This window comes from Monopterus albus, unplaced genomic scaffold, assembly GCF_001952655.1.
Source record: "Monopterus albus unplaced genomic scaffold, M_albus_1.0 scaffold20.1, whole genome shotgun sequence".
NCBI classification, from domain to species: Eukaryota; Metazoa; Chordata; class Actinopteri; order Synbranchiformes; family Synbranchidae; genus Monopterus; species Monopterus albus.
The window spans coordinates 2,369,310-2,395,518 of record NW_018127900.1 but is presented as its reverse complement, the minus strand read 5'-3'; the positions used below and the strand labels follow the sequence as shown (position 1 = coordinate 2,395,518).

The 26,209-nt window shown below is 39.6% G+C and overlaps 4 protein-coding genes across 10 annotated transcripts in view; 2 read left to right on the top strand and 2 right to left on the bottom strand.

The window, feature by feature from the left end:
- The first annotated feature begins 4,019 nt into the window (after positions 1 to 4,019).
- Positions 4,020 to 7,311, top strand: LOC109956508 (betaine--homocysteine S-methyltransferase 1-like). The gene is made up of 9 exons (XM_020593667.1): positions 4,020 to 4,427; positions 4,810 to 4,942; positions 5,106 to 5,218; positions 5,427 to 5,610; positions 5,716 to 5,886; positions 6,133 to 6,315; positions 6,466 to 6,694; positions 6,836 to 7,048; positions 7,086 to 7,311. The coding sequence occupies exons 1-8, from the start codon at positions 4,410 to 4,412 to the stop codon at positions 7,011 to 7,013; spliced, it is 1,209 nt and encodes a 402-aa protein (XP_020449323.1). The 5' UTR covers positions 4,020 to 4,409; the 3' UTR covers positions 7,014 to 7,048; positions 7,086 to 7,311.
- Positions 7,312 to 8,128: 817 nt separating this feature from the next.
- kgd4 (alpha-ketoglutarate dehydrogenase subunit 4) lies at positions 8,129 to 11,394 on the top strand. Its single transcript, XM_020593905.1, has 5 exons — positions 8,129 to 8,182; positions 8,494 to 8,600; positions 9,624 to 9,687; positions 10,109 to 10,317; positions 10,832 to 11,394. Exons 2-5 carry the CDS (start codon positions 8,547 to 8,549, stop codon positions 10,847 to 10,849), a joined length of 345 nt encoding a protein of 114 aa, XP_020449561.1. The 5' UTR covers positions 8,129 to 8,182; positions 8,494 to 8,546; the 3' UTR covers positions 10,850 to 11,394.
- A 230-nt stretch (positions 11,395 to 11,624) lies between these two features.
- pdxp (pyridoxal (pyridoxine, vitamin B6) phosphatase) lies at positions 11,625 to 14,122 on the bottom strand. Its single transcript, XM_020593907.1, is given in 3 exon segments — positions 11,625 to 12,595; positions 13,345 to 13,378; positions 13,381 to 14,122. Coding segments are annotated over 3 exon segments (882 nt in total). The 5' UTR covers positions 13,882 to 14,122; the 3' UTR covers positions 11,625 to 12,248.
- Positions 14,123 to 15,091: 969 nt separating this feature from the next.
- Positions 15,092 to 26,209, bottom strand: part of spef2 (sperm flagellar 2) — a 17,049-nt gene continuing 5,931 nt past the window's right edge. For 4 of the 7 annotated variants that reach the window (XM_020593752.1, XM_020593753.1, XM_020593755.1 and 1 more), the window contains exons 11-38: positions 25,893 to 26,115; positions 25,688 to 25,761; positions 25,418 to 25,484; positions 25,240 to 25,280; positions 24,937 to 25,040; positions 24,550 to 24,794; positions 24,373 to 24,439; positions 24,124 to 24,266; positions 23,542 to 23,745; positions 22,922 to 23,043; positions 22,529 to 22,656; positions 22,169 to 22,307; positions 21,926 to 22,063; positions 20,806 to 20,951; positions 20,614 to 20,682; positions 20,369 to 20,450; positions 20,136 to 20,195; positions 19,938 to 20,037; positions 19,546 to 19,684; positions 19,334 to 19,406; positions 19,008 to 19,164; positions 18,803 to 18,909; positions 18,333 to 18,515; positions 17,932 to 18,024; positions 17,310 to 17,480; positions 16,267 to 16,482; positions 15,577 to 15,699; positions 15,092 to 15,268 (exon numbers count right to left, since the gene is read on the bottom strand). In XM_020593752.1, coding sequence (XP_020449408.1) covers positions 15,200 to 15,268; positions 15,577 to 15,699; positions 16,267 to 16,482; positions 17,310 to 17,480; positions 17,932 to 18,024; positions 18,333 to 18,515; positions 18,803 to 18,909; positions 19,008 to 19,164; positions 19,334 to 19,406; positions 19,546 to 19,684; positions 19,938 to 20,037; positions 20,136 to 20,195; positions 20,369 to 20,450; positions 20,614 to 20,682; positions 20,806 to 20,951; positions 21,926 to 22,063; positions 22,169 to 22,307; positions 22,529 to 22,656; positions 22,922 to 23,043; positions 23,542 to 23,745; positions 24,124 to 24,266; positions 24,373 to 24,439; positions 24,550 to 24,794; positions 24,937 to 25,040; positions 25,240 to 25,280; positions 25,418 to 25,484; positions 25,688 to 25,761; positions 25,893 to 26,115 — 3,483 coding nt within the window. In that variant the 3' untranslated portion in view covers positions 15,092 to 15,199. The remainder of the gene's footprint in view (positions 15,269 to 15,576; positions 15,700 to 16,266; positions 16,483 to 17,309; positions 17,481 to 17,931; positions 18,025 to 18,332; positions 18,516 to 18,802; positions 18,910 to 19,007; positions 19,165 to 19,333; positions 19,407 to 19,545; positions 19,685 to 19,937; positions 20,038 to 20,135; positions 20,196 to 20,368; positions 20,451 to 20,613; positions 20,683 to 20,805; positions 20,952 to 21,925; positions 22,064 to 22,168; positions 22,308 to 22,528; positions 22,657 to 22,921; positions 23,044 to 23,541; positions 23,746 to 24,123; positions 24,267 to 24,372; positions 24,440 to 24,549; positions 24,795 to 24,936; positions 25,041 to 25,239; positions 25,281 to 25,417; positions 25,485 to 25,687; positions 25,762 to 25,892; positions 26,116 to 26,209) is intronic. The other 3 variants (XM_020593754.1, XM_020593757.1, XM_020593756.1) reach the window with 3 other exon arrangements.

Genomic DNA, 26,209 nt, shown 5'->3' with positions numbered 1-26,209 from the left:
TTAAACCTGCTATTAAACCTTTTTTTTAACTAATAATAGATCAAAACTGTAGGAGACTCCCGGGAAAGACCCAGAACACACTGGGGAGACTATATATATCTCATTTTTCCTGGGAACGCCTCGGAATCCTGTTAAATCCCACATGTCAGACCTGCAGGTACATGAAGTTAGACTGAGGTGAAGTTTAAGTAACACTGAGTAATGACAAATAATGAAAACACAGATTCATCTTCAGCTTTATTTTTTTGTTCAAATGCCTTAAGATAATGTTGTTCTCTCATATTATCTGTTGCACACAGTGCCAGAAAGAACCCAGTTAATCAGGGGTTAAAATGCTTCAGTCCTATGAGGTAAACATTAACACAGAGTAGGCGGCAGTGTGGTCAGAGGCCAGGCATTTAGAAAAAAGGAGAATCCATCATTTCCACTATTGCTTTTGGGGATTTCCCGGCAGTATACGGTTTGAAGTTTGAAATGAGGTCACACCAGGACACTGTGTGAGACAGAAATAAGGTATGACTTAAAAGTGACACAACACTTTGGACCACAAAAACACAGCAAATGAGGCAGATCACCCAGACCCCGAAGGGACACAGCAAACATGACTGAAGTCATGACTTCATGAGAAAGAAAATGCTCTGATGTCTCTGCTTTGATCGAAGACTCTCTTTCACCATGGTGGACAAGCAAGTTTATCTCCTGTCATCCAAAAAAAAACAAAAAAAACAGCAGGGCTGCTGAGTCTGTGTCTGACTCATACCTGTACGTGGACACACAAACATGTAAACTAGAGATCATCTTACTGTATATGGAGATTTTGAAGTACTTTTGAGTACTTTGGCTCCGGGTTGACTTTACAAATATTTTGATTCTGTGCTAATTTTATTTACTGTATCTGACGAACCCTCTTGACTAATACGCTGAGATTAGTCAACCTATAGACACAAGGAATGAACAAAACCCCTGGCTCATTCTCATAAATGAGAATGTCCTTCTCCTGCAGAGTGTGCTGTCAGACTGGTCAAACCTAACAAGCATCACCAGTGTTGCACTGCCATTTGTTTTGCCAAAATAAATATAACTCTTGGATGCAGGTGTCTTTATGAATTGTTTCTGGACAGTATGTCTGTGGTTGCTAACAAACAAAAGAGAAAAACACACGCTAGCTAATTCAGTCAGATATTTGAAGGAGGCCAAATGTACACAAGGATGGAAAAGGAGCGTTAAGCAGTTGAGAGTCTGCTGCTCATGGTTCACAGCTTCTTAAAATCCCTGGACTTTACTGGACTCATCTGGCTAATATTTGATGGCATGTTCTCCTCTACCTATTACCTTTAGGTACTCTGAAGTAATGGCAACCTCGAGCATCGCAGCTCTCCAGGATACAGTTCTAACCATTGGGGACAACTTGGGGGGGGTCAGTATCTTGCCCGAGGACACTTATTTACTGTGTCTTCTCACCAACAGGTGATATATAGGTAATAATAGAAAGTAGTGACAAATTATTCACATATTTTTAAAAGTGATCAAACCATTTAGTGACCTTAATATGATCCTTAACTTATTTATTTAGGCGTTAGGTGTGTTGTTGTACATTTTAAACAAAAGGCCTCTGCCTTCAGTGATTACTGTAAAGTGTGCTATCGTGCCCTCTAGTGTCTAAAAATATTACATTGCATCATTTTTACCACCTTGTTTTTAGTTAGTTAGGTGTTTATTTATAACCCAAGAAGTTGGCCACAGTGAGTGCGTTGCAGGTGCTACTTCTTAGAAACACTGTACTCATGCAACATAAGGGCTAAAATTAGTCCACAAAGACTACCACACTCATTTCCTCATTCTCTCACTCTGTCTCACTGCCTATCTATCATTCTGTGGCTTACAAATCCACAAAGAATGGACATGCTCAGCAGAACATCTTCTTTAGCTTGTGCTGTGACTGGACCAGAGAAAGGGGTAGAGGTAAACAGGGGACCACAGTGGCACAGGGAGAAGAGAGAGTAAAGCAACAGAAAACAGAAGGTGTGCGAATATAGACAGAAAAGACATCAAGATATGTAGAATGTTCAATGTGTTCAAACTCTCTAAACACACACACAAACAAAAATTGGCCAGAAACATGAATGTGCATTGCACATACATTCTGCAATGACATGCAACTACAGACCAAAGAAATTCAGTAATAGTTCAACATAACAACAGCATTACCATAACTAGCACTGTAGTTTACAATGCAAAACATAATCTCATGTTAAGACTAACCATGTGATGTTTCAGACCTCTGTGCTGTCTCTTGTTGCCACTGGGCCAAAAAATCATGTGACTAAGCTGACACATTATCAGCTTGTTAGGAGTCAGTAGTTAACCACAACGTTATCGGTGTCAGCCCAGGTCATTCACATTGCAAATGTGTTACCCCCATAGCAAGAACCAGGCTGAACTTTCATCCATCTCTCCTTTCTACTTTCACTCGCTGCTGCGACCTTTGGTCTCTTTGCAACAGATTGCTTCACTTCCAGCCTCTGAGAACTAGTTATGACTGCAAAAAGCTGGTCAGTGCCTCACACTCCAGCTGGAATAGCTGGAGTAACTCACAAGAAATGATATACAGCATGAATATAGGTTTCATAGAAATGAATTTATGGCATAACCTCACAAAACTCTACATGAAATAATATTTGATATGGCTTCTTAGACACTTCTGAAATAGGACAAATGATGGAGAAAAAGTTTGTTTTCACAGCTGTTGTCACTGCAAGTGAAACTACTTCACCTTGTAGTAAACAGTCTAGTCATCTCTAAACACAACCAGTGTTTAAGTTGCTTTTGAGAAGAAAGCACAACTGGGAACCGTCCCACAAGTGGGAAATTCACACTGTTACAGCAGCAAAGGGATAGAAAACAGGCACTCTGTGTTAAGAATCAAAAATGAACAGACAATATCCCTGTATTTGTGTGTGAGTTTGTGCATATTTTAATGTGAGTTTGTGTTCATGACCTAGAAAAAAACAAGGCAGGAATGAAAACTGAAGTCAGGGAAGGAGGTGTTAATGAATAACCAGGATAAATGCAATGATCTACATGCACTAGTGGTTTTTAAATCCAGACTAATACTGGTTTCTGTCATATAAGACACAAATTGTCCAATAGCTCACAAAGCTACAACTAATGATTATTTACCTTCTAGATTAATCCAGATCATTTTCTTAATTGCTCAATCACCAGGGAAAAAAACTAAAAGTCCATCACTGTGTCATCACAGCCTGACATGACTTCAGCTGCCCAACAGTACAAAGCTCAAAGACAAAGGTTGAACAAAGGTTCAAACAGCAACTTGTCATAATGGAGGAGCTGAAACTATCTACTTTCTGGCATTTTTCTCAAAAAATGAAAGTTAGCAATTCATTGTCAAAGTAGTTGGTGATTAACTTTATGCTGATCGCTTAATCATTCAATTGATGAAATATTGCAGCTTTATACAGTTTGTTACATATATGTGAATGCTTCTTTGAAATTAAAATGCAAGATTTTTACAAAGCTCAAATAATTATGTTCTGTTCTGAGATCTTCAGAAGTGGATCAGAGTCATATAAAATAATCTAATCAACATATAGAAGCTGCAGTCAATAACAACACGTTGCTCTGAGGCTTGACTTGCATTGCCAGTCTTATCAGTCTTGTGTCTCAAGATTAACAAAAACTGGACAGAGGTGCATAACACAAGCTTATCTCTTCTGGCCTTTTCAGAAGGTTCAGCTATGAGGACACTGCAAATTTGTATTTCCTAACTGCATCAGACATTTCAGGGTCACGTGAAAAAGACAAACACCTGAAAAATTGGATTTGATGCAACCAGGCTGGTTAACCTAGAGCTTGCAAATATGTATGAACATTTTACCAGTGGAGCTAATTTGCAGAGAATTAGTTTGTCCACTGAAAGTAAACTTTTAATAGAATTGCATCAAAAGCAGAACCACACTATATATTCCAGTGAATACTTATTAAAGATGGTCTTGTCTGTAGCCCTAGTACCTTATATGTTGTTATGTACAATGAAGGCTATTGGACACATTTCACATATGCATTGATTTAGAAGTACAGTAGGTCAGTCAGGAAGTTTCAATTGTAAGTTTTCAGGGTCCAAAAAACAGAAATACATAAACTCACAAGACAGACAAACACATCAAACATAATTATCAAACCAGTAACATACACTCACAATACTGTCATTCAGTTAAAGAGGGGACAGGAAGAAGTAAACACTGCAGTTGTGTAACTAGCTTCTTGCCAATCAGAGCAGCTGTTGCTTGGACCCCTCCCTACTTCAGAGAGATTTATAATGGCCCTCAGCCCCACTCTAATGTCACTTCAATTTCTCAAAGTCTGAGCATTCACACAGCTGTAGGATTATGGCACCGAAAAAGAAGGTACGTGGTGTCTAAACTCATCCTGCAGAATATTCTTGCATGGTAGTTTTGTGGCATGTCATTAGTAATATTATGTGCCGTGTCTAAGTATAAAGTCTCAGAAGGCCCAAAAACTACTTACTTTTTTGTGGATTATTCAGGGCAGAGTGTTCCCAGCATATCTTCTTCACAGCTGGCATGTCAAGTCACATTCTTATGACCACTGAGGCTTCCAGCTGTTCCTGGAGGCATAAGACCAGTAAAGAATCTATGTAATTATAAGAAGCGACTTTAAAAACATCCTGATGAAAAGTCCTCTGGACCCCTCTGTCACTGTTGAAGCAAAACTGACCAGCACTTCATTTTCGCATTTTTGGCATTTTTTTAGTATTTATTATCACAGGGAATCTTGGAGCGTCTTGATGCTGGGGAGATTGTGATCGGTGATGGCGGGTTTGTGTTTGCCCTGGAGAAGAGAGGTTATGTGAAAGCTGGTCCCTGGACCCCTGAAGCTGCTGTAGAGCACCCTGAAGCAGGTGAGAAAAAGCTTTATAATCAGCTTTAATACTCTATTTCAACATAAAACAGCTTCTTTATTATTCTCAGCAGGTGCTTCCTTGTGCATTACGTAGCACAGTTTAGATGGTTTTGTTAGTATGTTTGCCTTATGATGCAATCTGTTTGTCTGATGACTTTCAGTACAACAGCTGCACAGGGAATTCCTGAGGGCTGGGTCCAATGTTATGCAGACCTTCACCTTTTATGCCAGTGATGACAAGCTGGAAAACAGAGGCAACAAACTCACCTTCACTGTAAGTTAAAAGAGACATCAAACCACTTTCATAGGGATAAACAGAATATCATGCAGGTGACTGGAGGGAAATGTTATCTGTACATTAACATTAGCAGGTAAAATTACTCAATTCCTTTATGAATATAAGTTGTAATATAAATGAAAATGACAGTAATATCTATAAACTCAAAAACGCATTTTCCACATATTCCATATACTTCATGCAGGGAGCTCAAATCAATGAGGCAGCCTGCGATTTAGCCCGTGAGGTTGCCAACGAGGGTGATGCTCTGGTTGCTGGAGGCGTGTCTCAGACTCCATCCTACCTGAGCTGCAAGAGTGAGACAGAGGTGAAGGCCATCTTCAAGAAACAGCTGCAAGTGTTCATCAAGAAAAATGTGGACTTCCTGTGTTGCCGAAGGAGAGAACTGAAACCCCCCCCCCCCAGAATTCTTTTTGGTGCTTGTTTTTAAATGTTAAAGCAATTTCATGCCAGATTTGCTTGTTTCCTACAAGTTGCTGATGTTTCTGTCCTGCAGTACTTTGAACACGTTGAAGAGGCCATGTGGGCTGTGGAGGTGCTGAAGGAGACAGGGAAGCCTGTGGCTGTTACTCTGTGTATTGGACCAGAGGGAGACATGAATCGTGTCTCACCTGCAGAGTGTGCTGTCAGACTGGTCAAAGCCGGTAAGGACTGTTTTCTTATATTCCCAGTGAGCACAACTTATTATTGGTCTCAAGATCTTGTCACACAGGATAATGGATATAAAATATGACGCATCTGTTATGGTATTTAAAAATTCAAAATGTCTAGATTAAACCCAAACCTTGCGACCACAACTGCAAAATACAGTTAGTGTCATCTCTGCTACTTGTGTTCTTCCTTTGCATATCTGTAATGGTCAGCTCACACTAATGCCTGCTCTTCTGTAGGTGCCCAGATTGTTGGAGTCAACTGCCATTTTGACCCCATGACTGCTGTGAAAACTGTCAAGATGATGAAAGAGGGAGTGGAAAAGGCCGGGCTGAAGGCTCACTACATGGTGCAGCCCCTGGCGTATCACACGCCCGACTGCAATATACAGGGGTTCATTGACCTGCCAGAATTCCCCTTCAGTAATAATAATATGATGTTGCATTTAAATGTTACCATTCAATTTATGTAATCAAGTATAAAATGGCACAACAAAATAACATTTTCTTAATGCATCCTGCATCAAAGTGTAGCAAGGTCACCCTGTAATCTAATGTGGAATCTTATCTCAGGTCTGGAGCCCAGGATCCTGACACGCTGGGATATGCACAAGTACGCCAGAGAGGCCTACAATGCTGGCATTCGTTACATTGGTGGCTGCTGTGGATTTGAACCTTATCACATCAGGGCTGTAGCAGAGGAGCTGGCCCCTGAGAGAGGCTTCCTCCCAGCTGCTTCAGAGAAACATGGCAACTGGGGTGCTGGTCTAGAGATGCACACCAAACCGTGGGTCAGAGCCAGGTCAGAAGCAATGTATCATGTCCATTTATGTGTTGTTTAATAAATATATTCTTAAAATCATTAAGATGAGAAATATTAGCTGTCGATCACCAGTGAGTACTACTAACTGGTATGAGGATTCTTATTTATTGTCTGTTTTAGAGCCCGTCGTGACTACTGGGAGAACTTGAAGCCAGCCTCTGGTCGTCCTCTGTGTCCGTCCATGTCTGTCCCTGATGGTTGGGGTGTTACCAAGGGCCATGCTGAACTCATGCAGCAAAAAGAGGCTACCTCTCAGGACCAACTCACACAGCTGTTCAATAGGCCAAAGAACCAATGAATCGGTGTTGCCTTCAGATATAGTAGGAGAGCAAAGTCAAACAGCTGTATGGCAAACAGCTCTGCGAGCAAAGTCAAACAGCTGTATGGCAAATAGTAGTGCACACTACCTGCAAACAGCTCTGAACCAAATGTCAGGGGCCAAATCCTCACTTGAGTGCTACTGCTCTGTGCACATATTGATTGTGAAGCTGTAGAAGTCAGAGTGGTATCTCAAGTTAGGAGTGGGCCACTGATAAGACTGAGACCTTTTTGTTTTCCATGACTCTGGACCAGTTTGTGTAATAAAAGAAGATCTAATAAAATGTGAACTGTTTACTTATGTGTTGAGATGTAGTTTCTTGTTGTGGCTGGGAAGGCAGAGGCAGGAGGGGGGATATTTTCTGTTTCTGCATTAGCAGTTCCATCATCTGTAGATATGGAATAATGCATGCAAACAAATGTATAACTAAAAAGAACTATTATGCATAAACACATTTAATACATCCTTAACACTCAAATGGCTCTCTGCAGACAGCACAATTTAATCTATTATAATAAAGGTTTGGAAATTCACTTGTCCCACTTGTGGTTCAGGTGTTGGAGATGGATTTTATTAATTATGAATGCAGAATCAAACATGGGTAAAGAGAGCTATAAAACATTACAAAACTTTAAAGAATTGTGCAATAAATTGGGAATCCAGTGGATGGAGATGTTGGAAAGTTATAGTCCGCAAACTTGATCGCATTCACAAAGAGCCTTATAGAAAGATGCTTCATCATGATAACATTTTGGGACTGTGTGTTTTTTTTTAAGCCATCCTTTTCTGCTTGTGTTATCAGAATTTTAAATTAGCTCTAAAGTATTTTCTGTTCAAACCTTATATACTTTGAATTAAAGAGGAACCCATTAGTTTATGAATTCAAATCAAACTCCGTTTAGTCTTCATTAAAAAAAAAATTACTCAGCCTGTGGAAGTGGTCTATGGCTCCGCATGAACGAGTGAACATTTCGTTTTGAAAGTTCCGCTAGTGATACATCTTTCTATATAAAACATCTGTGCTGCTTCCTTGGCTTCTGATTGGACACAAATTGACCACGTGATCAATGTGTTTTGGATTTATTATTTTATTTATTTTATTATCAAGGCGGAGTGAAACTGAAGATATTTGTCTTTGTCCTGGCATAGTAGGTTTGCATCGGCTTTTTTAGTTATAACACTGACAATATTCTTGTCATTTAATTGCTTTACGGGGAATAATACAGAGCTAACCCACAGGTAAAATAAAGCTAATAAAGGCGCAATGTTTAGGTTAATCAGCTTACGTACATTTTAATACAGATAAACTGGGCTAAAATCCGTCCCGTAACGATCCCATTCTTCTGTTTGTCCACTTTCACCATTATCAGGAAGTGCACCTTTTTTAATATTTGTCTGGACCATTGCTTGTTATGTTACTTTACTGTTTAAATAAACAACAGCGCCATCGTGTTGTGAGTTTCGACAGCTTAAAGGCGCTTTCTATACCGGAAGTAAACCTGAGAGGTCGTCATGGGGAGCAAAGTCAGCTCCAAAATGGCAGCTCCTACCACTCGAGTTATTCAGGTAACGTGGCTCCTAAAATGTAATTACTCTATATATCTGTTTGTATTGAACATTACAAAGCAAAATGACACGTTTTCGTTATTGTGAATGGGTAATCAGTGATGTTGGTGAAGCAGTTTTGGCTGACAAACACGGGCATACCCTTGATGATGTCCTTGTTAATCAGCAAAACACTGTTATCTCATGTCTTTTCTCGTATTGAGACAACTTTAAATAACATTTTTGCAGCTTTGCCGGTGTCGTTAGCTCAGTTTTTAATAGGTGATTGCAGCAGACAGATGCGTTGAGGAGGCAGCTTAGATAACTTTGTCCAGAGTTGGCATTAACACAAAATATCTTACTGTAAATATCAATTGTACATATCCATCGGCAAATTAGTTCTGACTAGATACTGCACACTCTGCACTGCTATTTCTGCACTTCTGGTTAGATGCTAAACTGCATTACGTTGCCCTCTACTTGTGCATGGGTAATGACAGTAAAGTTGAATTAATCTAAAAAATACAGAGCAGGAGCAGCTTTGAACATCCAAAGAGGCTGTGGCTGGGGGCTGAGGGGGTCATTCATGATGTCGAGGGTCTTGTGTGTGCTCTGCAGGTGGTGGTTGTTATGCTGCAGAGTGAGTTTTAGACCAATGAGGTGCCTTCCTGATGGTATTGAAGGATGAACAGGGGTTTAACCCTCCTGTTATGTTGCGGGTCAAATTGACCCACGAACATAACTGCTGTAAATGAGACAAATATTTGATATGTAGAAATGAACATAACTTTTTGTCCAACTAGCAAAATCCAAACATAACTCAGTTTACAACCGAAATGAAAATTGAATACAGTTTGATCCTAGTATGCAATAGACAAACTTTGCAGATATTAGTTTTTGAGAAAGTAGAACCAGGATGTTTTCACTGCAGAGTTTTCCTATCTTATTGGCAGATGCCTCGAACTGTAGGCTTAACTGACCCTTTAGGTAACACACTTCTTAATTCAAAAAGACGTTTACTTTTTTGTATGTATGTTTTTGCAGGCTGTTCGGCCTCACGCTCCCCTGATTAAGTTTCCCAACAGGCAAGGCATCCCAAGGCCCAATGGTGAGTATGAACAAAGTGAATAATGGTCAGACAGTGATGACCTAAATGGAGGAACCGACTCTGGAAAATGGCTCTTGGTGATGTAACTAGCACTTCCTGGCCTAGTTTATACTTTTTCTGTGCCCATCTGGCCAATGTCACTTGAGAAGCTGTATTTACAGTAAAGCTGCAGTGCATTTTGAAATGACTGATTTTAATGGTACAGGAGTTTATTATATTTTTTTAAATGAAGTTTTTTTCCCACAGTACTCAGATGAAATCCTCGACATATATAAAATTATTTAGCTATGATTGAATAAATTTTGCTTTGGGTTCTAAATGGTTAGAATCTGTTCATCTTTTTAATATTTTCCCTGCTGTGGTTTCAAATGTTTCCTTGAGTTGTCTTTTATCAATAATGTTTTATTCTTTTCTTTTCTAGTTCAAGAGGCATTGAAAATGTTAACAGTTAACTTTCCACAACACAATGCTCCCAGTTCTCCTTCGGCTCCAACGCCGCCTCTGTTATCAAGACCTCACGCACCTTTGAATCCAGCCCCTAGCACGCCTGACACCCTGGCCTCTATTCAGTTAGTCCCTGCAAGGTACCGCAGGAGACCGCTGACAGTGGATGAAATTGACTACATCCAGGTGAGGGGCAGAGCTGACCACCTACACACTAGACTGTGCCCAGAGCCTTAAACTGAACATTTTTAAAACCAAGTTTGATGGGTCAAGGCAGTAATAAACAGCAGTTAAAGATAAACCTGCAAAGTGAGCTTTGGCTTTTAAACACACACAAAGGAATTCTAATGGATTATAACGAGGAAAACAAGTTTATCTTAACTCTGCAGCCACAGCTTGTGAAAACTTAACATAATGCAAAACCTGAAAATGTAGACCTAAGTAGTTGACCTATTTAGACAGAGTGCATGTGCAGTGTCATGTTAAATGAGCTTTCATGTCATGATCCTTAATGATACATTTGAGCCAAGTCAGATTTTATTTATATAGCCCAATATCACAATTCAGACATTTGCCTCAAGACATTACAGTCTGTATAGCATATGAGCCCCTCTGTCCTTAGACTGACCCTCAACTATGACAAGGAAAAACTCTTCAAAAAGCAATTTAACATGAAAAAAATGTTCTTTTATTACCACAGCGTGGTGGACCAGAGTGACATGAAGCTACTCAATCACTGCAGCCAAAGGCCACATCTGTCGGAGATCAGTGTTTTTATTCATCAGCACAAGAAAAATGAATGCCACGAGACACGATGTAGAATAAAGGGTTGTGTAAATCCTGTTAAAATGTACATATGTTTATTTTTAGGTTTTAAATTTGTATTGTAAGTTCAAAATAAGGGGCGTCTTCACTGTATTTCATGCACCATCATTAACATTAGCTTCTATGTTTTCCTTTATTTACTGGCACCACAACTGTTTCTTGCAGATTTTTTTGCCTGTGTTGAAACTTAGTTTTAGCATTATAAACAAGTCAGGATTTTTCAGATTTTTATTTTCTTCATATTATTTACCCAAAATTGAAGCACAAGGTTCTGGTACAGAGAATCATCGGGAGGTTTCTTTGTTCTCTGTCACTGCAGTAAACTAACCGACTGTTTTTTGGAGCTAACAAAGGCTGAAGAGGTGCTGGATATCACATCATATTGCATGAAATGGTGCTGAGGTCATGTGAACTACTGATTAAAAGACTTGTATTTTGGCTGTGGTGTTCTTATCATACTTGATGTAGATACATAGACCCAGAACAAGCAGAAGATACAGACATTTGTAATAATGCCTTCAACAGATGAACAACATATTTAGAATAAATTTTAGGGATTCATTGTTACTGTTGCTGGCATGCTCTATATGGTAATCATTAACAACACTGAAATTTCACGACGGAGCAGTACGACTGGCCACCGTTAATGACGCTCGTTTTCTAACTACAAGATTTAGTAAGCTGTTTATTACTCTGATGGATATTGGCACAAGTATTACAGACATGACAGAAAGGCCAAAAGTGAATGTACACTTCACCTGTCTGACTGGCAGATTGTCATCTTAGTCTCCACCAGAGCTGAGAAAACCTCAGTGTTTAGTTTCTCCTTTTGCCATAAATTAATCCAGGAGAAGTCACAGCCTGGCAAACGCATACAAGAAAACAGACATTGTCTGGCTTTTGGCAAAAATTAACCACCTCCTAAACACATGGTTACACAACACTTTGTCTTTGCAAAAATACCCCTGGATGTTCAAAATCCAGTATCAAACACGAGCCATGAACAAGAAAGTGCAGTATATTCATAACCAAGTCAGAGGGAACGGTCAATTCACAAATGGGCACAACACTAGAAGAAACACTGAGGTATGAACTGGATTACTCTGATTATTTTGAGAATATTATGTCCTACGACTCTTGCTCACAACATAAACAGCGCCTTGTTACTGAGGAACGTTTACTGTATAGTTTTTGATAATTGTAGACAGGAATGTTTGTGTTGCCAGACTAAACACTGCACTTGAAATGCACCAGAAGCAATCTGTGCTCCGTACTAGAGCCAAAGGGACTCATCAGTTGTTCTGTTCATCCAGTTCCTCAAACGCAGGTAAGAAATCTGCAATGGTGTCCACCACGTAGTCAGGCACCAAGCTGTGGTTGGTGGTCAGCTCGCTTTTCAGGTACTCCTGGGCCTCCTCAATCTGAGACACACCGGTGAGAGTGAGCATGGTATCGAGGCCGCAGTTGGACCCAAACAGTATGTCTGTCTCCAGGCGGTCCCCGACCATCAGGCACTGGGCAGGGTCCACCCCACTGAACTGACTGGAGATGCACTCGAACATGAAGCGGCTCGGCTTGCCGATCACAGTGGCCTTGCGACTTGAGGCCACCTCCAGGGCTGCAGTGAGGGACCCAGAACCTATCATGGGGTAAAGATTAGAGCAAAGTTCTGAGAGTGGTTTTGATAGTTCTCACATAAAGAATAGCCTATGTAATGCTACATTACTACAGTAACTGTTAGATTTCTGAATTCAGTATTGCCACTGATTTTAATTCGTTCCAGTGCAACATGAAATATTAATTAGGATATTCTTGAAACGTAAGCAGGATTACTAAACATGCAAAAATAGCAACTGTCCTATGACCTCACATTTCCATTTCAAAGGTTCCAGCTGGATTTGAACCGGTTGTTAAAATTAAGTGGGCCAACATAATGCCTTGTTTTTTTTTTACATAAACCCGAGAAAATGTGTTAACACAAACCTGAGATGCTATTGAGCATAGAGGTATTGCATAGTAACTTGTCCTTTTATGAGGCTGCCATGTGTAGTCTGTCATGTGTACATGTACCACTGTATATGGTGGGAGTCATGGGGTACATAAACTATGCAAAGAGACTCAGAAGAGTGGCAGCCTGTGGGTACCATTTACTGAAACTTAATATGCAGCTGTATTTGATTACAGAATAAACAAATAGCTAATACAAATGAATCAGAATGATTACAACAGCACTCGGCCTCCAGCTTTGGGCCTCCTGGGCATGTGCCCAGTGGCTGTCAGTAATACATTCATCCAAAAAACTGTGATAGTCTTTAAGTGGAACCTGTCCTGAACTAAACCTCCATGACCTGAATTAAAGCGAGCCAAGCTTCAAAGACATCACCATACCTGGCAGAATCCTTCCACTAGCCAGCGGGAGCTTTTTTTTTTTAAAAAAGTCAGTTTATCATCATGCCCCACCAGCACTGCCTTGACGTCCGGAGCCAAGGGGCAGTTGTAGATGGTGGCGTCCGGATCGTCCTCTTCCTCCACACAGGGGATGCCCGCCTCCAGCAGCTCTATGCGCAGTCCGTCGCAGCCGATCACAAACACCTGGCCGCGGACCTTGACGACATCTCTCAGGTAGAGGGCCGAGCAGTACGAAGAGCTAAAGATCTGTTCTAGCATCACGTCGGTGAAGCCCAGTCGGTAGAACTTGTGCACGTAATTTTCCCGGGGCCTGGTGCAGTTGTTGGTGACGAACACTACATTTTTGCCGTGGCGGATCAGCGAATTCACCACCTTCGCCGCTCCCGCTATTGCATTCTCTCCGTGCCATATAACCCCGTCGCAGTCGAAGAGAAAGAAGTCCTTCGCTTCAAGCAGATTTCTAATCTGCTGACCTCGAATTTTCTGGCAGCCTTTGAAACCAAAGGCGCCTGCCATTCCGGCTTGTTCCTCGGTTTCTTCCGTGTTTCACCTGTTAGTGATTCCCCATTTTAAAGGCTGGAGCATAATGTAGTGAAGACAGGGGGTAAAATGAAATAACAACAAAGCAACGCCACGAAATCACATTGCAGAGACCTTGGAGCGGTTACAGACACGGACAGACAGTAGACTACATAAACATTGACGTCTGACCACGCCCACGTTGTCAACACTGGCCAATCAATGTACAACACTTTAACCAATCAGATTCGTGTGTGCCCCAAACCTTTTATAAGAACCATAACCATCCTATTAGAGTAAATTGTCCCCGTTTGAAGGCTGTAGACATTTTAAAAAATGATGCTATTTTAAAGGTGTACATAACCCCTAAATAATAGTGCCAGGCTGAATAAAAACATTAACAGTGGTGGTAGAAGTGCTCAAAATAGCAACACCACACTGCATTACAAGCAACAATTCTGCACACAAAAGTGTTGTTTAAAAATGTAAAAGTAGTAATGGAGGATTTCATATAGTTTTCTTTTCATATTGTTTACTTATGTAAAGTAGAAATACAACTGTAAAAGTACTCAATTACTCTTAAGTTCTGCATTCAAAATCCTAGCCTATTAGCCTATTATCAGTATTATTAAAGAATGTATATTATGGATGCCGTTTTGCCTCCATAGTATATATCAATATTAAAAGTGTCTGCAACTTGAAAAATCAAAAAAAAAAAAAAAAGGCATTCTACTGTGCTAGAATGATGAAAACGCAGATTTCAGGAAAGAGTTGAACCAAGTTGATCTGCAATGAAAACAGGTTGAAATACTATTATTATGCAATTTTTCAATTTAAAAGTACACTAATTTCAGATTAACATAACTCGAGAAAAGTTAGCTAATAGCACTTGATTTACTTTAATTATATGTCTATATTACTTTATTATTTTCTAAATGGCACGCACATTAAGTTGATTAATAGACGGGCAGCTGTGATTGATAAATTGGGTAGGGACTACAATACATCAGGGCTGAAAAGACTGTGACAGGACTGTCGGCTGCCCTGGCAGGAAGTGGCTGACAAGTCGGCTAAACTGGGCAGTGGGCACTGTGGCTACAAACAGTGTTCTACGTCAGAGAAATCATCAGAAAAACAACTCAGTCAAAAAAAGCTGCTGGAGTGTATCAGGAAAAAAGTCAGTGGGGTCGACCCTACCATCTCAAGCTTTGGTTGCAAAATGATTTATTCAAACATTTCAAAAGCAAAAGTAATTAGAATACTGATAAAGTTTTTTTTTTGACGCAGACAGCAGTATGTATATGTACTGTATGTCTCATTCTTTAGGAAACTGTGAAGCTGTCTCTTCTTCATTCTGATGTCCCAGTAGCAATCTATGAATGTCCTAAGACAAAGAGACAGAAAGAGACAAATTTGAGAGATAAATAAATGTAACAAACATAATAAATGTTAAAGCTAAGAAAGAAAGGACACAAAAGGTTTGGGAGGGAGAGAGAGATGAAAATGGAGGTGAATCCTTGTGTAGGTTTGTCAGCTTAAAAAAACCCAATGAGCATATGAATGCACATGATGGTGGAAGGTCGGGGTGATAACTATGTGACTAATCACAGCAGCACAGGACAAGTGTTGTGCTATTTTGGATTCTTATGTAACAAAAATTGTAGTAGGGGGACAAACAACACAGAGACTTACTACAAGCTGGAGGTGTGTTGAGGTCTCCATTAGGCTCTGGATGGAAGGATGCTGAGAGAGAACGGAGAAGGGAACACAGTCCTCAGGCTGGTAGTCCAGCTCTCTGAATATATGCACCAGGTGCTAGAGGCAAGTAGAGATAAACAGTATTACCATGAGGGGAGGATTTAATTTTACTATATTGCTATTGATAATTATCCCAAGAAAATGTATTTTTAAGTATGGACCCCTTAGTATTTTAAATGCACAAAGCTATTCTGCAAACACACAGAATTGGTAAATTAAACTTGACAACTTTAGTACACTGGGGATTTTACCTAGTTCATTTTAAGTTAATTATGGAAATGAAGGTGATGTCTGTCCTCCTAAATATCCAAGTAATGGTACAGCAGCATTCAAAACCCTCATGGATTATTATCTCTGACTCTCAAAATACCCAACCTTAGTAACCCTCAATAGTTACATTTTGTAGCTTATTAAATAAAATGCCTTCATATGCACAGTGATGGTAAAATAATTAAAGCATAATAAAAACAAAATCTTCTTGAGGTAATATACGTACAGCTCGATTTGAAATTAAACAGTATACTTTTTACTGCATTTGGTTAACCATTTCGTCCCCTTAATTAGTTCAACCACTCGTTTACATATTTTCCTAAGAGACCAGTTTGAACTTTCATAAGGCTATACCTCAGTGAGCTCCTCCTGACTCAGGCAGCCTGGAGGAAGGGGGTTGCTGTCTTTCATCTTAGTGACATTGTGGCAGATGACAGCAAGTAGAGCACGTATAGACACTTCCTGTTCCCCCAGCAAACTGCTTGATGCACACAGAGTCTCTTCTTCCTTGCACTCTCCATGAAGTTCTGAGAAGCTGAGCTCTGTAGCCTCATCTATACTGGGCATAGACTGTATAAACAAAATACAGTGATATCATCCTGTTGCCATGTAACAGTACTGACCTCCATTAGCAGCTGCTAGAAGAACCTGACACATGCTGTTACATGGCATCATGGAAACTAATATCACTGACATCTATTATAATTCTAGATCTGAAGGCACTGTTGGTTTTAAGGTTAGAATGTGTTATTGAAATTAATACAATAAAGTCAAGAACATGTGATCAATATTTTGTGGTGTTTAATTATAAAACTCATGTCTCCAGGCAAAGAGCATAACCTACCATGAGCATGCCTTAAGATTTTGCTATCTAAGAATGTAGGATCTCAGGATGTCCTTGTGTGTAGAACACTGGCCCGCTATACTCAGATAAACAGTGTGCCAGGCAGAGAGCTACATAGGAGCACATATACAAAAATGTAAACTCACTTCTCTCTACATTTCTCCTTCTGCTTGAAGTTTGAATTAGAATTAGAATCAGTTTTATTGGCCAGGTGTGCTGGACACACGAGGAATTTGACTCAGGTACATCGGCTCTCAATGTGCAAACAGTAAACCAGCATAAGGCTATAACAAAAATAAGCAGTATTTACAAGCAACAGAAAGTGCAAACAATGCAGAATAAGCAGTATAAACAGACAGTAAACAACGCAGACAACAAGGAATGTCCGTTAAATGAGATGGACAATAGTTTGACCAATATCAAACATAAAAAGCATCTTTCAATTAACATCACACTTGAACTGATGATGTAATTTCCATCCCAAATGTAAAGAAGAAAAGTGCCTTTTCAGTGAATTTCAATTTTAATTTCTTTTCTTCATTAATTCACTCACCTTGACAAGATGGTCTGATAAAGAGTGCTTGAGATGCTGTCCCAGCACTACACTAAGTGCTCTGATAAACCCCTGTGTGGGGTTTGGGTCAGCTGCAAAGTACTGCAACATGGACATGTAGTCCAGTCGAGGGGGAGAGAAGGAGTGGTCTGCAAACAACTGGAAAAAGAACTACCAAGGAAGAACAGAGACATACAGGAAATGTAACACTTTGAAAACTGATCACTTTTGAGTTTTTGCACAAAATGGACGGTTGTAGAGGATGTTTATTCCCTATTAGTTTGTGTTTTAGGTTAATTTCTTTTCACAATATGGTATTACTGAATATGTCTTATGAATAGTTAAACCATGTTTGGCTGTGTAACAGAATACAGAAAACTCCCCCAGTGCAATAATTTGTAAATATGACCACTGTACATACTCAACTGAAAGCTGAAGTCCTTTTATACTTAAAATGTAACAAGTTGGGACATGCCCTATTGTAATTTTATGTTATTTCATCACTCTTCTCATTGTTCAGTCTCTTATGTTGGTCGTGTACCATGACCACTTAAATTTCCCATGTCAGGGATAATTGAAGTTTACCTTGACTTTGAATTAAGTTGTCAGGCACTGCAGTTACCTTATGCAGGTTAGTCAGACGGTCATAAGGTAGAGGCTCAGAGGGGTCTTCAGGGACAGTCTGGACATTCTCACTGGAAAACCACAACTCTGTCTGGTAAGAGCAGAGGTAAAAAGAGCAAATCAATCACTTCTTTTTATATTCAGGGAGCTACAGTGTTCACTTTATACTATATAAAGTACAATATATACTAAATGTGTCACCACACTGACTTGAACCTAGACCTATTTAAAGAACGAGAAGCCATTGATGACTGTGAGTGGATAGATAACTTGTAGATGAGGGTTCATCCAGAGTAGAAGGACTACATATGAATTAAAACACAGTTAAAATGTCTAACCGGCGAATCAAAATTAAAATTTACAAAATACTTCAGAGTTTGTGTGTGCATAGAGATTAACCTGTAGATACTGTTCCTCATTTATATAGCCGACATCACCAGTATCTGCTGCCTTGAACCGTCTTAGCACCACCAGCAGCTGTGCTAAAGAGGGAAACGGCCAAGGGAGGGCAGCACTGAGCAGAAACCGACGCCAGTCGATCAGCTCAGAGTCTTCCATTAACAGAGACACAATCTCCATCAACTGGGGACAGGAGAGAATAGGATAATGCTCCTATAAACTATGTAAGGTGTATTTTATTTGGTTGCTTAGACTATGCAAATTGCTGACTCAGTCTGTGCAGGATAAGATCAGCAAGACATAACATTCCTGCACCATACTGTCAGCTAAATACTTTGTGATCATTTTAATTGACTTACGTTGCCCATAAACTAGCAGAGTTGTTGTATTATTTAATGCTATCTGGGAAAGAGGGAATAAATTATTGCCAGACTTTGTGTTTTGAGCCTCTGGAATACTTTGAAGAGTACCTGTGTTTCATTCTTGTTGAGCCAGGGCTCAGGCAAGCTGTTCCTGCCCATGTTAACAGAGGTGATATCCCTGAGCAAGCTGAAAAACTCAAAACTGGACATGAGGCCTGAAAGTCAGAAAGGAAAGAAGAGGATTGATGGATGATGGATAGTGAGTTGGATTCACAGACCCAGTCAGATCATAACTAATCTCCTCTGTTTGTACCTGATGGAGCAACATTGCATAGCTGTTGGTGGAGCGACTCTAGCTGAGTGATGGTCGGAGTGGAACGTAAGGCTTTCTCTAGAGTAGGTGGACGGGGAGGGGCAACAGGGCTAGCCACCATGTGGCAGTCTCCATTCAGACAGAAGTCAGTACATTCCTGGAAAAAGCAAGGTACAGGAGAATGCAGCCCATTGTCAAATGTCAACAGTTCAAATTTAATCCTGCAGCAGCCACACCCTGTAACTAGTGAGCATCTCACTACACCTACCCGGGGTACATATTAAAACTTTTTAAAAATTCTATACAATTACAAAGTCACTACGTACCAACACCAGCTCATTCTGCAGCTTAGTACCAGCCTCTATGTGGTGGCAAACCACTTGTGATAATTGGTCAATACTAGAGAACAGGAGACAGATACGGATAAAAAACAAAAACTGCATGTTTTCTGTCAATTATTACTGAAAAAACACTCTCTGTACACATGGCCCACAGCATACAATTCCATACATGAACCCATACTCTTGCTGTACCATACCTCTTCATTTCTGCCAGATATTGTGCTTCTAACCACTTCTCCATGCTGCTAAAGGTCTGTTCTGCTCTGCTGTGCAGGGAGTGCACCATCACCAGACCATGACCTTTCACCAGAGCAATGCGCACCTTTACTGCATTCTCTGGACACAACAATATACAGTACAGTAAGTATATATAGATCATGTACATACACATACACATATGCATAGATGTGCACAACTGCAAATACAAACATGTATACATTAGAACAGTCACACCTGTATACATATACAGTATATCATTCATATTAGTTTTTAGAAAACCACAATTTATTAATTTCACAATGTTACACTAAGAATACTGAAAATATTTTGTGATATACAGAAACTACAGAATGTGTGTATGTGTGCATACCCTCGTGATCCAGTGCAGCTGAATATTCTTTATTTATTTTGTTTATGACTTCTTTATCCTGAGCCCCATCCTTCTCCATCTTGTTGGCTTCTGCCAACATCTACACATATATATATAAGATATACATGTCAGGAGTTTAAAAAATATCTAAATACCTCCATAATATGCTCATGTAAGCTCTCGCATGCAAAGCATTACCATTCTGTTGATGGCTCTGAGTCTCTCCTCGTAGTCAAAGATCAGCTTCTCAATGGATGGCTAGAGTAAACATTGGGGTTTTTATTTCTTACTGTATATTAAAATATCAACCATTAATATTCTTATGTTAGTGTCAGAGTATTTTGGGTGGTCTTATAAAGCAGCACAAGTTAAAATCACTACAGTAAATTTAAAAAAGCAGAGTATATGCTGTAATATCTGGCAGGAATGACCTTGACAGGTTCAGGCTGACCCTGGTTGTTCATCTTGGAGACCTCTCCAGAAGAGTCAGGATGTCTGGGGAGGACGGTAATACTGGAGAGGAGAACAAAACTGTTTATATTTAAGTTTATGTGAACATGTGTTGTATGTGCCAGCGACTTGGACTGTGAGGAAATGACAACATCTATTTAATCTATAAAACATGCTACAGAAAAACCTCAAGGAAACACTGTATGTGATAGTGCTCCTCCCTTACAATTTTGTTTTCTTCTTGTCCTTACTGTCATCCATCTGACCATACACACTTGTGTCTGCTGGCTTACTACTGGTAGAACAAAAATAAATCTGTCACTTTCTGCACTCACTATCCATAAACTATTCATTGTTTTGTCATTTCAGTTTATTATCTTTTTTAACATTGTTAGATTGCCATGATAATGTTTCTTGCCTCTCGTGTTGCTCCTTCATTTCTACAGTGTCCAGTAGGGGGATGCAGGCAAAGTCAGAGGGTGGCTCAAGCAGCACCTGATTGTACATGCTCAAATAGTAGACCCTGAGAATACACAGTGTCTCCTGGAAACGATCCAGCTCCACCTATGCAACATAAACAATCCAAGATAATGGCTTTGCCAAAAACTAAGTCACACTGAAGAGATACAAGAGACATACATCTCTCTACACAATAAACACAAAGTGGATGGAAAAGAAGCAATGGAAAAGGTACAAAACACACAGTATAAACTAAATAGTCTATAACATATAGCTTATAAGCAATAAGCAACATCCCTGATGTTCCTTAAATCACTGGGTGTTTCAGATCTTTCAACATTATGCCCCCTCCTCCAGGCTGTGGAGGCAAATGCCTTGATTAAAGGCAGTTAACTGCTAAATATATAGATATATGGCTGCATTCAATATGCAATATATACAGTGTGTTTCTCTTTATGTAGTAGCACAACTTTCAACCTGGTTTCAGCCTATGTTTTACTGTCACACTTGCAAGGATACGTTGTTTTGTCTAGCTAAATCAGTACATCAGCACTCTAGATTTATGTTTGTTCTTGTTCTTGGTTCTTGGTTTTGACATTATGTTGCCTTCGTACAGCTACAGAGTGCAGTGACAATGCCTGTGACACATTTAGAGATGCCTTAGAGGTCAGAATCTTAGAATAGTTTAGATAGCAGGAACTTGAAGTCTTATACTAAGAATGAAACATATTGTGCATGTCTGTTTTAGACAGTGAACACATGCGGTAGAAGATTTTCATCTCTTACCCCAAAAGACTGTCTCCGCACTGATGTTGTTTCTTTCCACACTTTATATGCTGTGATTATAAAGGGAATGAGTACCCTTCATTCTTTGTCATTTCACTGTTTGACTTGGTGATGACCACTGAGCCGAGACTGATCAGACCTCAGCTTGTGTCCAGATGTCTAGTTGTGCAGTGCTTCTCCTTACCTTAGCCACAGCCATCTCAAGCTTTTCTCAGAATTGAAATCCCCCAAAAAAACTTTGTTCAGCCAGCAGCATTTTTCAGCTTTCAGTTACACCAAAACTGAAAACCTACCTGCATGAGTGTGGAGTGGTGGTTGATGAGGATAGCAGTGTGGTCCTCCAACCAGCCATCACACATGAGAGCAGTCCTCTCTTGCTTGTTCTGCTCCTTACGCTTGTCACTAATATCCCACAAACGTTTACGCAGCTCCTGTACACATATCAGAATGTCTCCATATTCTTTATATTGTCATTTTCAAGCAGGTTTTTACATTTAAGAATATTTGCATTGTATCATATTACAAATTATTCTTACATCCAGTCTTAGATGCAGCTCTGCTTTGGTATCCTCATCTTCTCTCATATCATCAGGTATGTTGTTGAAGTCCTTCTGCCACTGAGACACTAACTCCTGCTTCAAATCTGGATGCCCCAGGAAATGCTTAAATTCCTCTCTACAGATTTAGGACACAAGAAATACTTACAGAGTAATAAATGAGCTATTTATCACATAACATTTATCATTTTTAATAAATTTCTTTTAACATAAATATGGTCTTTGATGTGTCAAACATTTCTGACAAAGAAACTATTATTATAGGAGCAATTATGCATTCTTAGCTATAAAGATCAAATGCAAAAATGTGGAAAAGACAGATCCAAGAAGTTGTCATACCTGATGTTAAACAGATGGTGGTTAATAACAATGCTTTGTGTACGGAGCTGCTGCATCACTGTCTTTATGTTGTTCACATAAGAATCACACATTGTGTCCCAATGGGGACAAAGGTACTCTGAGATCTCCTAGAGACAGAGATGAGGAGGGGAAAAGATGAACAAAGCAATCAAAGGAGGATAGTAAGTAGACAAAGTGTAATGCAGCCGAAAATACAGAAAATACAGTTAGAAAAAAACAGAGGGCAAATCATGTTCATGCGCCACTTCGAGATAACCACTCAAGTAAGTGCATCTGAATGTCATGCCATATGTCACTCATAAAACAAGATTTTTCAAACAAGAAAGAGGTTGGAAGTGCACTCAAGAAACACAACTAAAAGATGTATCCTACTGAAGGAAGTGATTCATCCACATAGACCCAGCCAGATGACCCCGGGTATGGAGAAGCAGACTCAGGTGGGTTCATGGGGACACTGGACACTGAGGAAGTTGACGCCCTCCTAGATTGCAGTACTGATAGATCAGAATTAATAGTAAACATAATCATATTTATTTAATGCTAAACAATGATTAACAATCACAGAATCATATTAGGTGACCAAATCATATAGAACTGATAATAACTGTTTTCTTTTTTTATTCCAGTGCAAAACCAAATTAGATATCAGCAATGATATTTAAATCTTTAAAGTCAGTCAACATTTGTCAGTAGAATGATATTAAACTGAGGAACCATACATTTATTGCCATATTGTCTGGTTTCCACTTTTGAAATTCAGACTTCGTGGCCTCACAAAGAAAGTTTATATCCAAATACTGATATCATTTAGAGACATTTAAAACATAAAATGTGTATGTATTCTATATGTAAAAAAACACAAAGTCATTATCAGTTGGAAAAGTAAAAGTCATTTATAAATCTTCTCTTTGATGAAAAAATTCTTATGTGACCAGAGGTTACTTTAAAATAACAACTGCAATGGGTAATCCACAGACTACTGGTCAAATCACCTCTGGGTGTGTGTGGGTTGGATTTGGGAAGTAACATCACACTTAGAGCTTTTTCCTTATTAAGGCTGGAACAGGACTCACTGGGGCCAAGGACTTCATCTGTGAGAGCTGGAAGTTGATCTACAGATGGAGGTGTGGCTGAAGAGGAGGAGCCCAGAGCTTCCCCACTGCCCAGCACATCTTCAACAGGAGGAGGGGCAAGAGCTGATGAGAGAATATATTGGTATATTCTGAGTAAATATTGTGTTTCTTTTCCTGGAAGACAAATGATCTATTATACAGCATGTACTGTAGAAACAGAATCTCATCATCAGTGTGTGATAAAATAAAAACCATATTTTAATCTTATATTTTACCTAATCCTATATTTTGCCTAATCTTGTAGAACAAATATTACTGTACCAGTAATATTTGTACTTTGCATTAGAGACAGAAGAGAGAGAGCATTGTCCAGTACCTGGTCTGTGCACATATGTAGTGCAGGAAAAAGTATAATATCTGTCTCTGGATGTAGTGGAGTACTAGTATAACAAAAAGCTAAAACAGAACACAAAAAGAAAAACAACTAAAAAGGCCAGTTACCTTCCAGTTTTTGGATCAAAACAGATTGCACCATCTTGTAAAGCTCTTCCTTGTCTACATTCGCATCAATATGGACCAAAATGTTTTGCTTTCCACCAAACCATGTCTCTAGTTTTGGCCAGGTGTCCTGAAAAGCTGTGATCCTTCGGGGGGGGGGGGGAAGGATTAAATATTAGACACACAGTCACACAGAAGTATGTATGTGTTTATCTTCCTATTTGATTGTTTTGTTTGATTTTTTTTTTTTACCTGTGTGAAATCTGTGCCAGATACAAGCTTTTGTCTGTGGGATTGGAAGTTGTATCAACAGCTATATCTGTTTTTGCAAGACAGTAAGAGCAAGCAAACCACATAAACACAAAAACACAATTTACACATTGCACATTACAGATCATGTTTAGGTGCTAACAGATACATAACCCCTACCAGTGTGACTAAAGGCACGTTTGACCACACTCTCAGGAGGGATATCCAGCAGCAGAGCCAGGTCCAATACAGGAACTGGGGGTGGTGGACGTTTGGGTGGATTAGGGTCAGCAGCAAGGTTCGTCCTGCTTTCGACTCCATATTCTACGTCTACAGACCCACCCAGGGCTTTCTCTAGCAGGTAGGCTTGAGTGATGTTCACGGGAAACCCGTCTAGGACCCAACCTGAATGAGCTGGAACCTGCCTAATAAGACATACACTTTACTCTCTAGAGTTTGTAGGGCTGCTTATTTTGTCCACACTATATCATTGAGAAGTCTCTGTGAATCTGGGAATTAACTGCATAAAAATAAGATCATACAACAGACTAAAGGTTATCTGCTTACCTGATAGCCTCTACTATAATATCCACTAACAGTTCATTAGAGATGGTGTTGCCTTCCCCCAGCTCTTTTCCTACAGCTCCGCCGTGTACGGCCCAAGGAGACAGCTGTATATGGGACACATTTAAGAAGGGCTAAGTATTTCATTTTAAATAGCAAATCAATTCTGGAAAAAGTCTATCACTCAGTATTTCAAATTATTACATGTTCCCAAAAATCATCATTGTGTCAGTAAAGAAAGAACATTTTAATCAGGTTAATTAGTGATATCACAAATGCAACACACTGTACACAAACAACACTTACAGTTATGTTTCTCTCTCTACTCTTCATTTCAGTGTCAAGGTCTGAAAAACAACATTACAAGTGACCTATCAGATTAAAAAGGCAACTGTAGTGCAGTGCATTTTTATTGCAAGCAAATAAACACATTGTATAGTATAAAATAGCATAGAATAGAATTGTACTGGCTTTAGTAACCCACCAGACTGCAGTGCTGAGGAGACTGTGAACAGCTGCTCATTGGATTTCTCTCCCTGCTGCTCTGTGACCTGTGCATTTTGTCCAAATAGTGAAATGTTAGGATCACTGAGGACCTTTTTAAGGCCACGTGATTTGGGGTTTATATATTTCTGGCACCAGCAGGAGAGACTGGTGAGATTTTATGTTCCTGAAAAATTCTAAGCAAAATTATGTGACTAGATTATATGAAAACGATACTAGTGAAGATGCAGTTATACTGTATGTAACTAACCTCGTCTTCTTTCTGGTAAGCATTCAGCGCCTTCTCAATCAGTGTGTCAGCTGATAAGACATAGATGCTATGGGCTAATGCAGAAAATAACACACAAAATAAGACATAAAATTTCATTCAACCACCGTTTTTTTTATTTAATACCAGTAAAGACGTGCTTAGGTGTGTTTGTGTGTATGGCTGCATCGCTGTTTGGATAGCATGCCTTCAGCAATCTTGGTCAGGCAGGTGGTCTTGCCAGAGCAAAACTTGCCCAGGACACAGGCCTTCAAGTTAAAGTGAGGAAATGAAGGTGAAGAGGGTTCTATGATGGGTGGAAGAACAATGTTCCTCAGTCGCTGGACAACATGTCCAAGAATGTTGTTGTTGGTTGGGGGTGATTTGGTGGCCCCTGCTTCCTCTGGCCATGTCCACTCACCTACCATATTCTGACAAACACAACAAACAGCTAAGACAAAGAGGATCTCCAGCAGTTCATCTTCTGCTCAGGGAAAATTCAAACTTTTCAACTGTCAAAAATGT